This window comes from Bombina bombina, chromosome 1 (genome assembly GCF_027579735.1).
Source record: "Bombina bombina isolate aBomBom1 chromosome 1, aBomBom1.pri, whole genome shotgun sequence".
NCBI lineage: Eukaryota > Metazoa > Chordata > Amphibia > Anura > Bombinatoridae > Bombina > Bombina bombina.
Window position 1 is genome coordinate 418,293,587 of NC_069499.1, and position 14,229 is coordinate 418,307,815.

A 14,229-nucleotide genomic window follows, 5' to 3' on the forward strand; every position below is an offset into this window, starting at 1 on the left:
TTAGCCAGGGTAGAAATAGCTCCCTCCACCTTAGAGACCGTCTGCCACGAGTCCCGCATGGTGTCTGATATGGGAAACATTTTCTTAAAAGTAGGAGGGGGAGCGAACGGAATACCTGGTCTATCCCACTCCTTAATAACAATGTCCGAAATCCTCTTAGGGACCGGAAAAACATTAGTGTAGGCAGGAAACTCTAGAAATCTGTCCATTTTAAACAATTTCTCTGGAACTACAATAGGGTCACAATCATCCAGAGTCGCTAAAACCTTCCTGAGCAACAAGCGGAGGTGTTCTAGTTTAAATTTAAAAGCCGTCATATCTGAGTCTGTCTGAGGGAACATCTTTCCTGAATCAGAAATCTCTCCCTCAGACAGCAAATCCCTCACCCCCAACTCAGAACATTGTGAGGGTACATCGGATATGGCTAATAAAGCGTCAGAGGGCTCAGCATTTGTTCTCACACCAGACCTACTGCGCTTCCCCTGCAACCCAGGCAGCTTAGATAAAACCTCTGTGAGGGTAGTATTCATAACTGCGGCCATATCTTGCAAAGTAAAAGAATTAGACGCACTAGAAGTAATTGGCGTCGCTTGTGCGGGCGTTAATGGTTGTGACACTTGGAGAATTAGATGGCATAACCTGATACCCTTCTGACTGAGAATCATCCTGCGACATACTTTTAGTAGCTAAAATATGTTCTTTGCAATTTATTGACCTTTCAGTGCATGAGGGACACATTCTAAGTGGGGGTTCCACAATGGCTTTTAAACATATTGAACATTGACTTTCCTCAATGTCAGACATGTTGAACAGGCTAGTAATGACTATAAACAAGCTTGAAAACACTTTATTTAGTGAAAAAATAACAATCTTAAAGTGATTGTCAATTTTCACTGTTATGAAATTATACATATATAGAGAATAAGTATATTAATCATACCGCCACTTTTATTTTTTAATCAAAGGTGTAATTTAATTTTTATCAGCATTTGTAAATAGCGTATTTTCACTATACCTGCTCCTCCCACTCTCCACTTCCTCCTTCTATGCAATATTACGTATACAGCGGTCCCACCCGCTGTTTACTTAGTGGCAATGCTCGCTCCCGTCTCAGTTACTCACTGCGCATGCGTCAAACAATGATTCCGCTGTCTTATATCTTACATTTTCGCTCATACTTTTTAGTTATACTGGTAATCGTATGTGATTGTAGAATACGGAGCCCTTTTTAAACTTACCAATCCGTATATTATTTCAAGAATCAATGAACTCCGTGAATTATTCAAATGCGCATGGGTGAATTGTGAACAAAGTTATAGGAAACATGTTGTAGCGCAAGCGCAATGCGGACTAGTGACGACACACAAAGGGGTTGGGTCCCCCTGTGGTTAGCGCCGTGATTCATTATGCTGATCGTGGCTATAAATGACAAGGAGAGATAGCAAATGCCGGGTGGAGGATTATAACGACGGGAGCGATATAAAAACATTGAAAATGACGGTAATTGCGATGAAATAAATAAAATGATGAATGAAAGTCAAGTTATTTTAAGATTAATATAACGCAGAACTTTAGAGATGATGCAGAGTTTACATTCACTTTAAAAAACGGTACTGCGCTTTTAAGAGAAAAAAAGCATACACGTTCTGCAAAACAGCTTTAAAATGCACAAAACTTTTCAAATTTTTGATAGCAGACTCAATTTGTGTAGTTAAGTTTGCCCCACAAGAAAATGAAACATTTAACCCTTTAATGTGCAAACCGGATTGAAATAAGGCCTAAATCCGGAAAAAACACCCCCAGCACCTCGCCACAGCCCTGCTGTGGCGCCTACCTGCCCTCAGGGATTGTAAATATGGGGTTAAAGCTTCGATTTGGCCCAAAACATCCACAAGGGCCCTCAGGAGTTGGAGCTGGCTGCTTGCTGAGTGAAAACAACTGCGCATCTGAGGCACGAAAATAGGCACCGCCCATCTCACTCGATGTCTCAACAGCCTCAAAGAACCGCACCAGAGCGGTTTTAAACTAGCCATGTGGGTTCTGAGACCCAAAAAAATAAGCCAAGTGTACCCTCAATAAAGTTGCCCAAAAAACGTTATTGCCCACAAAACGTTAAAAGCACTCCCAGTTACAAAACGTTTGCCCACAAACATTCAAAAACTCAGTGTGAACCATTTTTTAATTAGCCCCTTATTGCAAGCTTAGTAATGCCCTTCTATTAGCTCTTAGGATTACTGCTTACCCTTACCCTCATGGGGATACTGTCAGCCTTTCTGAAATACACAGTCTCTCCAGAAAAAATGACTGAACATACCTCACTGCTATATAGCATGAAAACGTTCCTCACACTGAAGTTTCCTGTACCCCTCAGCCTCTGTGGGAACTGTACTGGATCTTAGTGACAAATGCTAAGATCATCATCCTCCAGGCAGAAGTCTTCATCCCTCTGCTGCCTGAGAGTAAATGGTACACACCGGTACCATTTAAAACAAAAAACTCTTGCTTGAAGAAATTAAAAACTAATATTTTATCACCTCTTTCACTTTACCCTTTCTAGTACTTAGAGTAGCCAAAGAGAATGACTGGGAGGTGGAGCTAAGGGAGGAGCTATATAGATAGCTCTGCTGTGGTGCTCTTTGCCACTTCCTGTTAGCAGGAGGATAATATCCCACAAGTAAAGGATGAATCCGTGGACTTGTCGTACCTTATAGAAGAAAAAAACAAGCTGAGACAACTGCCTAAAGGACCTTCCTACTAAACGCTGCCTCAGAAGAAGCAATAACATCAAAATGGTAGAATTTAGTAAAAGTATGCAAAGAAGACCAATTAGCTGCCTTGCAAATTTGGTCAACAGAAGCCTCATTCTTAAAAGCCCAAGAAGTAGCAACTGACCTAGTAGAATGAGAAGTAATCCGTTTTTGTGGAGGCTAACCTACCTCCAAGTAAGTCTTATAAATCAAAATTTTTAACCAAAAGGCCAAAGAAACAGCAGAAACTTTTTGTCCTTTCCTAGAACCACAAAAAGTGAACAAATCTAGAAGTTTGTCTAAAATCCTTAGTAGGATCAATGTAATACTTCAATGCTCTAAAAAAATCCAAATTATGCAAAGATCAATATTGTCTGAAGACACAAGTTTAGGCAAGAAATCAAACTCATTAAGACTGCCTTATCCTGATGAAAGATAAGATAAGGAGGGTCACAAGAAAGCATAGACAAACAGAAGAGATAGCCAAAGGGAATTTCAGAGAAGAACTCGCCCACATTATTTTTACCTGTCAAAACTATATATATATATATATATATATATATATATATATATATATATATATATATATAAATATATTATTTTTTTTTAAGTACACAGGCTCATTTTGGTATATTTCATGCCACAATTTCACCACCAGATGCAATAATATATATAAAAAAATCATTACTTTTTCACAAACTTTTCGTGTCTCAGCTCATTTATTTACATACTACTGTGCAATAATGACACAAATGATTATAAAAGCTTCTCTTAGGTCCCATTGTTTTTTGGTTACTAGAATGCCTCTAATTGCAGCTGCACACAACACTTTAAACACTATTAATCCCGGCAGTTAAGGAACTAATCATGTAGCTTGTAAGGATAATCTTAGCTGTAGTGTAGAGATTACCTTCCACCTGACACCTCCAACTCCTTGATCCTTACCTAATCCCTCTCAAACAGCTCTCTACCATCCTTCACCCCCACAATGGTCACAACCATTTTAGGAGACTGGCAGACAGTATGCACTTTAAGTTTATTATTATTTTTATATATTTGTTTGTTTCTGCAGTGTAGTGATCCTCCTCAAACCTCCCACCTCCCTGTCCCCCCCCCCCCAAATAGCTCTCTAACCCTCCCCCTCATTGTGGCCATCTTAAGTACTGGCAGCTGTCTGCCAGTACCTATAACTACTTTTATTTTTTTATTTTTCTGTAGTGTAGTGGTCCCCCCACTTCCCTCCCTCTGGTGATCATTAGCTAGGGCCTCTGAGGTCTACTACATACCTATTGCTCTTTAAAAATTAGCCCCATCAACAATATCATGAGTATCTATTAATTTGGGCCACTAAAAAGCACATATGATTAATAAAAAATGACTAACCTTAAAAGCAGCACAGTCCTTAAAGTCATAGTCCTCTTCATGAAAATCATATGGTAAAAAAACTGAAGAAACCTTTAAAAGACAAAAAAAAAATCTGTTAAAGAAGCCAGCAAAATTGCAGGTCATTTACTTCAGTCAATCTAGGCCTCAAGGGAAAGTAATTCATAAATACATACATACATGTATTTTAATTTAATTTGATTTTCACTTACCAAGTTATATAAACGGCTGTTGATACAGTATCTCCTAAAATTAAGTACACCCCTCACCTTTTTGTAAATATTTTATTATATCTTTTTATGTGACAACACTGAAGAAATTACACTTTGCTACAATGTAAAGTAGTGAGTGTACAGCCTGTATAACAGTGTAAACTTGCTGTTCCCTCAAAATAACTCAACACACAGCCATTAATGTCTAAACCGTTGGCAACAAAAGTGAGTACACCACCTAAGTGGAAATGTCCAATTAGCCATTTTCTCTCCCCGGTGTCAAGTGACTCATTAGTGTTACAAGGTCTCAGGTGTGAATGGGGAGCAGGTGTGTTAAATTTGGTGTTATCACTTTCACACTCTCTCTAACTGGTCACTGGAAGTTCAACATGGCACCTTGTGGCAAAGAACTCTGAAAAAAGAATTGTTGCTCTACATAAAGATGGCCTAGGCTATAAGAAGATTGCCAAGACCCTGAAACTGAGCAGCAGCACGGTGGGCAAGACATACAGCGGTTTTACAGGACAGGTTCCACTCAGAACAAGCCTTGCCATGGTCAACCAAAGAAGTTGAGTGCACATGCTCAGCATCATATCCAGAGGTTGTCTTTGGGAAATAGACGTATGAGTGCTGCAAGCATTGCTGCAGAAGTTGAAGGGGTGGGGGGTCAGCCTGTCAGTTCTCAGACCATACGCCGGTCTGCATGGCTGTCGTCCCAGATGGAAGCCTCTTCTAAAGATGATGCACAAAAAAATCTGCAGTTTGCTGAAGACAAGCAGACTAAGGACAGGGATTATGGGAACCATGTCCTGTGGTCTGATGAGACCAAGATAAACTTATGTGGTTCAGATGGTGTCAAGCGTGTGTGGCGGCAATTAGGTGAGGAGTACAAAGACAAGTGTTTCTTGCCTACAGTCAAGCATGGTGATGGGAGTGTCATTGTCTGGGCCTGCATGAGTGCTGCCGGCACTGTGGAGCCACAGTTAATTGAGGGAACCATGAATGCCAACATGTACTGTGACATACCGAGCAGAGCATGATCCCGTCCCTTCAGAGACTGGGCCGCAGGGCAGTATTCCAACATGATAACGACCCCAAACACATCTCCAAGACGACCATTGCCTTGCTAAAGAAGCTGAGGGTAAAGGTAATGGATTGGCCAAGCATGTCTCCAGACCTAAACCCTATTGAGCATCCTCAAACGGAAGGTGGGGGAGCGCAAGGTCTCTAACATCCACCAGCTCCATAAAGTTGTCATGGAGGAGTGGAAGAAGACTCCAGTGGCAACCTCTGAAGCTCTGGTGAACTCCATGCCCGAGGGTTAAGGCAGTGCTGGAAAATAATGGTGGCCACACAAAATATTGACACATTGGGCCCAATGTGGACATTTCCACTTAGGGGTGTACTCACTTTGTTGTCAACAGTTTAGACATTAATGGCTGTGTTTTAAGTTATTTTGAGGGGACAGCAAATTTACACTGTTATACAGGCTGTACGCTCACTACCTTACATTGTAGCAAAGTGTAATTTCTTCAGTGTTGTCACATGAAAAGATATAATAAAATATTTACAAAAATGTGAGGGTGTACTCACTTTTGTGAGATACTGTATATATCATATCATAATAGGAAAAGAAAAATATACTGGCACTGAGAACAATACATTTAGGAAAAAGAACCTATTAAAACAACAGGTCCTGTGCTGTTCCTAATTATTACAATAAAACCAGGAAAGAAAAAGGGGATGGGGCTTGTAGCACTCCTTCCAAAACTAGGGTGAATAAGTTAAACATAAACTTTATTAACCCCTTAATGACCGGACCATTTTTCAATTTTCTTACCCTTAATGACAATGGCTATTTTTACATTTCTGCAGTGTTTGCGTTTAGCTGTAATTTTCCTTTTACTCGTTTACTGTACCCACACATATTATATACCGTTTTTCTCGTCATTAAATGGACTTTCTAAAGATACCATTATTTTCATCATATCTTATAATTTACTAAAAGAAAAATGATAAAATATGAGAAAAAAATGGAAAAAAACACACTTTTTCTAAAATCTGTTACACATCTACAATCACCAAAACACACCCATGCTAAATAGCTTATAAATTTTGTCCTGAGTTTAGAAATACCCAATGTTTACATGTTCTTGGCTTTTTTTGCAATTTATGGGGCAATAAATACAAGTAGCACTTTGCTATTTCCAAACCACTTTTTTTCAAAATTAGCGCTAGTTACTTTGGAACCCTGATATCTGTCAGGAATACCTGAATATCCCTTGACATGTATATATTTTGTTTTAGAAGACATCCCAAAGTATTGATCTAGGCCCATTTTGGTATATTTCATGCCACCATTTCACCGCCAAATGCGATAAAAAAAAAAAAAAGTTCACTTTTTCACAAATTTTGTCACAAACTTTAGGTTTCCCACTGAAATTATTTACAAATAGCTTCTGCAATTATGGCACAAATGGTTGTAAATGCTTCTCTGGGATCCCCTTTTTCAGAAATAACAGACTTATATGGCTTTGTGGTTGCTTTTTGGTAATTAGAAGGCCGCTAAATGCCGCTGCGCACCACACATGTTTTATGCCCAGGAGTGAAGGGGTTAATTAGGGAGCTTGTAGGGTTAATTTTAGCTTTAGTGTAGTGTAGTAGACAACCCCAAGTATTGATCTAGGCCCATTTTGGTATATTTTATGCCACCATTTCACCGCCAAATGCGAGCAAATAAAAAAAAACTTTACGTTTTTCACAATTTTAGGTTTCTCACTGAAATTATTTACAAACAGCTTGTGCTATTATGGCAGAAATTGTTGTAAAAGCTTCTCTGGGATCCCCTTTGTTCAGAAATAGCAGATTTATATGGCTTTAGCGTTGCTTTTTGGTAATTAGAAGGCCGCTAAATGCTGCTGTGCACCACACGTGAATTATGCCCAGCAGTGAAGGGGTTAAATTAGGTAGCTTGTAGGGAGCTTGCAGGGTTAATTTTAGAGATCAGCCTCCCACCTGACACATCCCATCCCCTGATCCCTCCCAAACAGCTCTCTTCCCTCCCCCACCCCACAATTGTTACCGCCATTTTAAGTACTGGCAGAAAGTCTGCCAGTACTAAATAAAAGTTTTTTTTTTTTAAATAAAAATTATAAAATATTTTAGTTGTGATGGACCCCTGCCTTAGCACCAACCTCCCTGATCCCCCCCTCCAGCTCTCTAACCCTCTCCCCTACCTAATTACCGCCATCTTGGGTACTGGCAGCTGTCTGCCAGTACCCAGTTTGGCCCCACAAACCAAACTATTTTAATTTTATTTATAACTTTTTTTCCCCTTCCTTTTTCATTGGTGTCAGTGTGGCTAATGCGCGCATGTGCACGTACACGCGCGCCCACGCACACCCGTGCACACGCGCATCGTGCACGCGCGCACACGCTCCCTCCTCCCACCGGACAAAGGCACCATCGGCACCATCACTACCGGTGTAGAGAGGGCCACAGAGTGGCTCTCTCTGCATCGGAGTCTTGTAAAGGGGTATTGCAGGATGCCTCCATATCGAGGCATCACTGCAATACCCTCATAGCTGCTGGAAGTGATTGTGATCACTTCCAGCACTCTGTTAGACAACTGACGTACCAGGTACGTCCATTGTCATTAACTGCTTGTTAATGCATGACGTACCTGGTACGTCAGTTGTCATTAAGGGGTTAAAGTGACAGTCTAGGCCAAAATAAACTTTCATGATTCAGATAGAGCATGTCATTTTAAACAATTTTCCAATTTACTTTTATCACCAATTTTGCTTTGTTCTCTTGGTATTCTTAGTTGAAAGCTTAACCTAGGATGTTCATATGCTAATTTCTTAGACCTTGAAGCCAGCCTCTTTTCAGAATGCATTTTAACAGTTTTTCACCACTAGAGGATGTTAGTTCACGTATTTCATATAGATAACACTGTGCTTGTGCACGTGAAGTTATCTGGGAGCAGGCACTGATTGGCTAAACTGAAAGTCTGTCAAAAGAATTGAAACAAAGGGGCAGTTTGCAGAGGCTTAGATACAAGATAATCACAGAGGTTAAAAGAATATTAATTTAACTGTGTTGGTTATGCAAAACTGGGGAATGGGTAATAAAGGGATTATCTATCTTTTAAAACAATAAAAATTCTGGTGTAGACTGTCCCTTTAAGTAATTATAAAACAGGGAACGAACCCTGAACACACACCCCACCACTAAATAGAAAAGTAAAAAGTCGTGTTAAACCCCCCCTGTTTCCTTGCCGATAGCTGGATACGTTGGCTTCAGGTGCCAGGGCTGAAGAGCACATATATTAAACTTTAAAACAAATGCATTTTGGCTTTTCTGCCGGCCTTTCTCAATGTTGTAACTGACAAACCGATGCTTTGTTAACAGGTCCCTTTTAAGAGCCATAATGTGAGCTGGTCAGCCAATCCCAATATGTGCTGTCATCACGTGCTTCCATGAACCAATTGGTATTACTTTGTATGTCATCAATGGGTGTGTGACTATTTGCTTGAGGTCAATGGTCTATCAGATTCATGACTCAGTAAGATGGGAGGCAACTTACAGACACTGATGTGAGTGTGCATAGAAGGGCCTATATACCTGACGTATCTCATAGGTACGATCACAGTCTAATTCTATCAAGTCTTATTTCATACAATATATTTTCGACTATATTGGTAATGCATATCACGATCACCATAGATCTATGTATTACTCAGTAATGATCTATTCCAACACCGATCAAATCCTGTGTCTATTAACAAAATATTTTTGCAATAATTTGAAACGCCATCACTCCTTTTTTTATTACATACCACAGACTTGCTAATTCACAGATAATCATATAATCACAGCAATTCATATTCCATCTCTTATGCGGTTCGTTTCTGTCTAAGGATTGACACAAGTTCAATACATATTATCCAAAGTATTATATAATTAGTTCTGTGTGGTCCTAAATAACCATCATTCTATGCATCCAATCATCCACATTCATCCATCCATCTATACATGCAATATGGTACGTGTCCCATCTTAAAGGTAAACCCAATAATTATTGTATTCATTCATACCATATGGCATAACAGAATTTAATCTAAAAAACATAATTTATGCTTACCTGATAAATTTATTTCTCTTGTAGTGTGTTCAGTCCACGGGTCATCCATTACTTATGGGATATATTCTCCTTCCCAACAGGAAGTTGCAAGAGGATCACCCAAGCAGAGCTGCTATATAGCTCCTCCCCTCACATGTCATATCCAGTCATTCGACCGAAACAAGACGAGAAAGGAGAAACTATAAGGTGCAGTGGTGACTGGAGTTATAATTTTAAAATTTAGAACCTGCCTGAAAAAGACAGGGCGGGCCGTGGACTGAACACACTACAAGAGAAATAAATTTATCAGGTAAGCATAAATTATGTTTTCTCTTGTTAAGTGTGTTCAGTCCACGGGTCATCCATTACTTATGGGATACCAATACCAAAGCTAAGTACACGGATGATGGGAGGGACAAGGCAGGAACATTAAACAGAAGGAACCACTGCCTGTAGAACCTTTCTCCCAAAACCAGCCTCCGAAGAAGCGAAAGTGTCAAATTTGTAAAATTTGGAAAAAGTATGAAGTGAAGACCAAGTTGCAGCCTTGCAAATCTGTTCAACAGAGGCCTCATTCTTAAAGGCCCAGGTGGAAGCCACAGCTCTGGTGGAATGAGCTGTAATTCTTTCAGGAGGCTGCTGTCCATTCTTTCAGGAGGCTAAACGTATTATGCTACAAAGCCAAAAAGAGAGAGGTAGCCGAAGCCTTTTGACCTCTCCTCTGTCCAGAGTAAACAACAAACAGAGAAGAAGTTTGTCTAAAATCTTTAGTTGCCTGTAAGTAGAACTTCAGAGCAAGGACCACGTCTAGATTATGCAAAAGACGTTCCTTCTTTGAAGAAGGATTAGGACATAATGATGGAACAACAATCTCTTGATTAATATTCCTGTTAGAAACAACCTTAGGTAAAAACCCAGGTTTAGTACGCAGAACTACCTTGTCTGAATGAAAGATCAGATAAGGAGAATCACAATGTAAGGCAGATAACTCAGAGACTCTTCAAGCCGAGGAAATAGCCATCAAAAAACAAAACTTTCCAAGATAAAAGCTTAATATCAATGGAATGAAGGGGTTCAAACGGAACACCCTGAAGAACTTTAAGAACCAAGTTTAAGCTCCACGGAGGAGCAACAGCTTTAAACACAGGTTTAATTCTAGCCAAAGCCTGACAAAAGGCCTGGACGTCTAGATGCTCTGCCAGACGTTTGTGTAAAAGAATAGACAGAGCTGAAATCTGTCCCTTTAGCGAACTAGCGGATAAACCCTTTTCTAAACCCTCTTGTAGAAAAGCTAATATCCTAGGAATCCTAACCTTACTCCATGAGTAACTCTTGGATTCGCACCAATATAAATATTTACGCTATATCTTATGGTAAATTTTTCTTGTCACAGGTTTCCGAGCCTGTATTAATGTATCAATAACCGAATCCGAAAACCCACGCTTTGATAGAATCAAGCGTTCAATTTCCAGGCAGTCAGCCTCAGAGAAATTAGGTTTGGATGGTTGAAAGGACCCTGAATTAGAAGGTCCTGCCTCAGAGGAAGAGACCATGGCGGACAGGATGACATGTCCACTAGGTCTGCATACCAGGTCCTGCGTGGCCACGCAGGCGCTATCAGAATTACCGATGCCCTCTCCTGTTTGATCCTGGCAATCAGCCGAGGTAGCAACGGAAATGGTGGAAACACATAAGCTATGTTGAAAACCCAAGGGGCTGCTAATGCATCTACCAGCACCGCTCCCGGGTCCCTGGACCTGGATCCGTAACAAGGAAGCTTCGCGTTCTGGCGAGATGCCATGAGATCCAGATCCGGTTTGCCCCAACGACGAATCTGTTGAGCAAATACCTCCGGGTGAAGTTCCCACTCTCCCGGATGAAAAGTCTGGCGACTTAGGAAATCTGCCTCCCAGTTCTCTATGCCTGGGATGTGAATCGCTGACAGGTGGCAAGAGTGAGACTCTGCCCAGCGAATTATCTTCGAGACTTCCAACATCGCTAGGGAACTCCTGGTTCCCCCTTGATGATTGATGTAAGCCACAGTCGTGATATTGTCCGACTGAAATCTGATGAACCTCAGCTTTGCTAACTGAAGCCAAGCAAGAAGAGCATTGAATATTGCTCTTAATTCTAGAATGTTTATAGGGAGGAGTTTCTCCTCCTGAGTCCACGATCCCTGAGCCTTCAGGGAATTCCAGACTGCTCCCCAGCCTAGAAGGCTGGTATCCGTTGTTACAATCGTCCAATCTGGCCTGCGAAAGGTCATTCCTTTGGACAGATGAACCGGTGACAACCACCAGAGAAGCGAATCTCTGGTCTCCTGGTCCAGATTTAGCAGAGGGGACAGATCTGAGTAATCCCCGTTCCATTGACTGAGCATGCATAGTTGCAGCGGTCTGAGATGCAGGCGCGCAAATGGCACTATGTCCATTGCCGCGACCATTAAGCCGATTACCTCCATGCACTGAGCTACTGATGGGCTTGGAACGGAATGAAGGACACGGCAAGCATTGAGAATCTTTGATAACCTGGACTCCGTCAGGTAAATCTTCATCTCTACAGAATCTATAAGAGTCCCTAGAAAAGGAACCCCTGTGAGTGGTAACAGAGAACTCTTTTCCACGTTCACTTTCCACCCATGCGACCTCAGAAATGCTAGAACTATCTCTGTATGAGACTTTGCATTCTGAAAACTTGACGCTTGTATCAGAATGTCGTCTAGGTACGGAGCCACCGCTATGCCTCGTGGTCTTAGTACCGCCAGAAGTGAGCCCAGAACCTTCGTAAAAATTCTCGGGGCCGTGGCTAACCCGAAGGGAAGAGCCACAAACTGGTAATGCCTGTCTAGAAAGGCAAACCTCAGGTACCGATAATGATCTTTGTGAATCGGTATATGAAGATAAGCATCCTTTAAAGTGAAGGTAAACTTTGCAAGGTTCGATCATTTTAAATGTAAATAGCGCTAAAATTAAGGGTACTTTAAGTCATCATTTTTGCTAGTTTTCAATATTTACCTAATTATCACCTTTTTCCATTCTATTATAATCGTTCGATAATCAGCCCGTTTTTTTTTTTTTTTTTTTTTTGCAGTCAGGTCACGTTCTTAGATTATCCAATCATATGTCTGGCCGTTAGGCGGCCGTCATTTGACGTCACTCTATTTCTTGCCGTTGTGCGCATGCGTTGGCTACACTTCCTCTCCCTTCCAAGCCGTGCTCGTTCCAGCTTAGCGCATGCGCAATTCGCCTGCGCTTTAGCTCACAATTGATTTTAGTCACGCAGGCACAATTAGACAGTACAGCATGATGTGCGCATGCGCAAGTTGAATGTCAATCGAGAACGCGCTTTTCCAGTACGTATAGAGCGGGTGGGACCGCTCTGTACGTAATACACTGAGAAACCAGGAACTAAATGGAGGGAGGAGCTAGGAGCGGCCGAGAACAGAGATAAAAACTCTTTATTTTACATTTATATATATACCAAAATGTTTAAAAAACTTAGCGATCTTGATATATAGTACATGATTAACATAATACAGCTGTCAATAATGGAAAACTTTACCTTCACTTTAAGTCCACCGTGGTCATATATTGACCCTCTTGGATCATGGGTAGGATGGTTCGAATGGTTTCCATCTTGAACGATGGTACCCTTAGGAATTTGTTTAAGATCTTTAAGTCCAAGATTGGTCTGAAGGTTCCCTCTTTTTTGGGAACCACAAATAGATTTGAGTAAAATCCTTGTCCCTGTTCCGCTCGCGAAACTGAGTGGATCACCCCCATGATTAAGAGGTCTTGTACACATTGTAGAAATGCCTCTCTCTTTACTAGGTTTGTCAATAACCTCGAAAGATGGAACCTCCCTTGTGGAGGAGAGGTTTTGAAATCCAGAAGGTATCCCTGAGATATAATCTTTAACGTCCAGGGATCCTGCACATCTCTTGCCCAAGCTTGGGCAAAGAGAGAAAGTCTGCCCCCCACTAAATCCGTCTCTGGATAGGGGGCCCTGACTTCATGCTGTCTTAGGGGCAGGAGTAGGCTTTCTGGCCTGCTTGCCCTTGTTCCATGACTGGTTGCCTTTCCAACCTTGTCTGTAACGAGCAGTAGTTCCTTCCTGTTTTGGAGCGGAGGAAGTCGATGCTGCTCCTGCCTTGAAGTTACAAAAGGCAAGAAAATTAGACTGTTTGGCCTTTGGTTTGGCCCTGTCCTGAGGAAGGGCGTGGCCCTTACCTCCCGTAATGTCAGCAATAATTTCCTTCAAGCCGGGCCCGAATAAGGTCTGCCCTTTGAAAGGAATGTTAAGTAGTTTAGACTTGGAAGTTACATCCGCTGACCAGGATTTAAGCCAGAGCGCTCTGCGCGCCTGTATGGCGAATCCGGAATTTTTAGCCGTAAGTTTGGTTAGATGTACTACGGCATCTGAAACAAACGCATTAGCTTGCTTAAGGGTTCTAACTTTGCTCAAGGCCTCATCCAACGGCTCTGTGCGAATCGCCTCTTCCAGAGACTCAAACCAGAATGCCGCTGCAGCCGTGACAGGCGCAATGCATGCAAGAGGCTGCAAAATAAAACCCTGTTGAACAAACATTTTCTTAAGATAACCCTCTAATTTTTTTATCCATTGGATCTGAGAAAGCACAGCTATCCTCCACCGGGATAGTGGTACGCTTGGCTAACGTAGAAACTGCTCCCTCCACCTTAGGGACCGTTTGCCATAAGTCTCGTGTGGTGGAGTCTATTTTTCTAAATATCGGGGGAGGGGA

General features: G+C 41.4%; 1 protein-coding gene across 2 annotated transcripts in view; it reads right to left on the minus strand.

The window, feature by feature from the left end:
• LY75 (lymphocyte antigen 75) overlaps positions 1 to 14,229 on the minus strand; it is a 1,208,875-nt gene that overhangs the window by 416,431 nt on the left and 778,215 nt on the right. For both annotated transcript variants that reach the window (XM_053698349.1, XM_053698347.1), the window contains one exon: positions 4,131 to 4,202. In XM_053698349.1, coding sequence (XP_053554324.1) covers positions 4,131 to 4,202 — 72 coding nt within the window. The remainder of the gene's footprint in view (positions 1 to 4,130; positions 4,203 to 14,229) is intronic.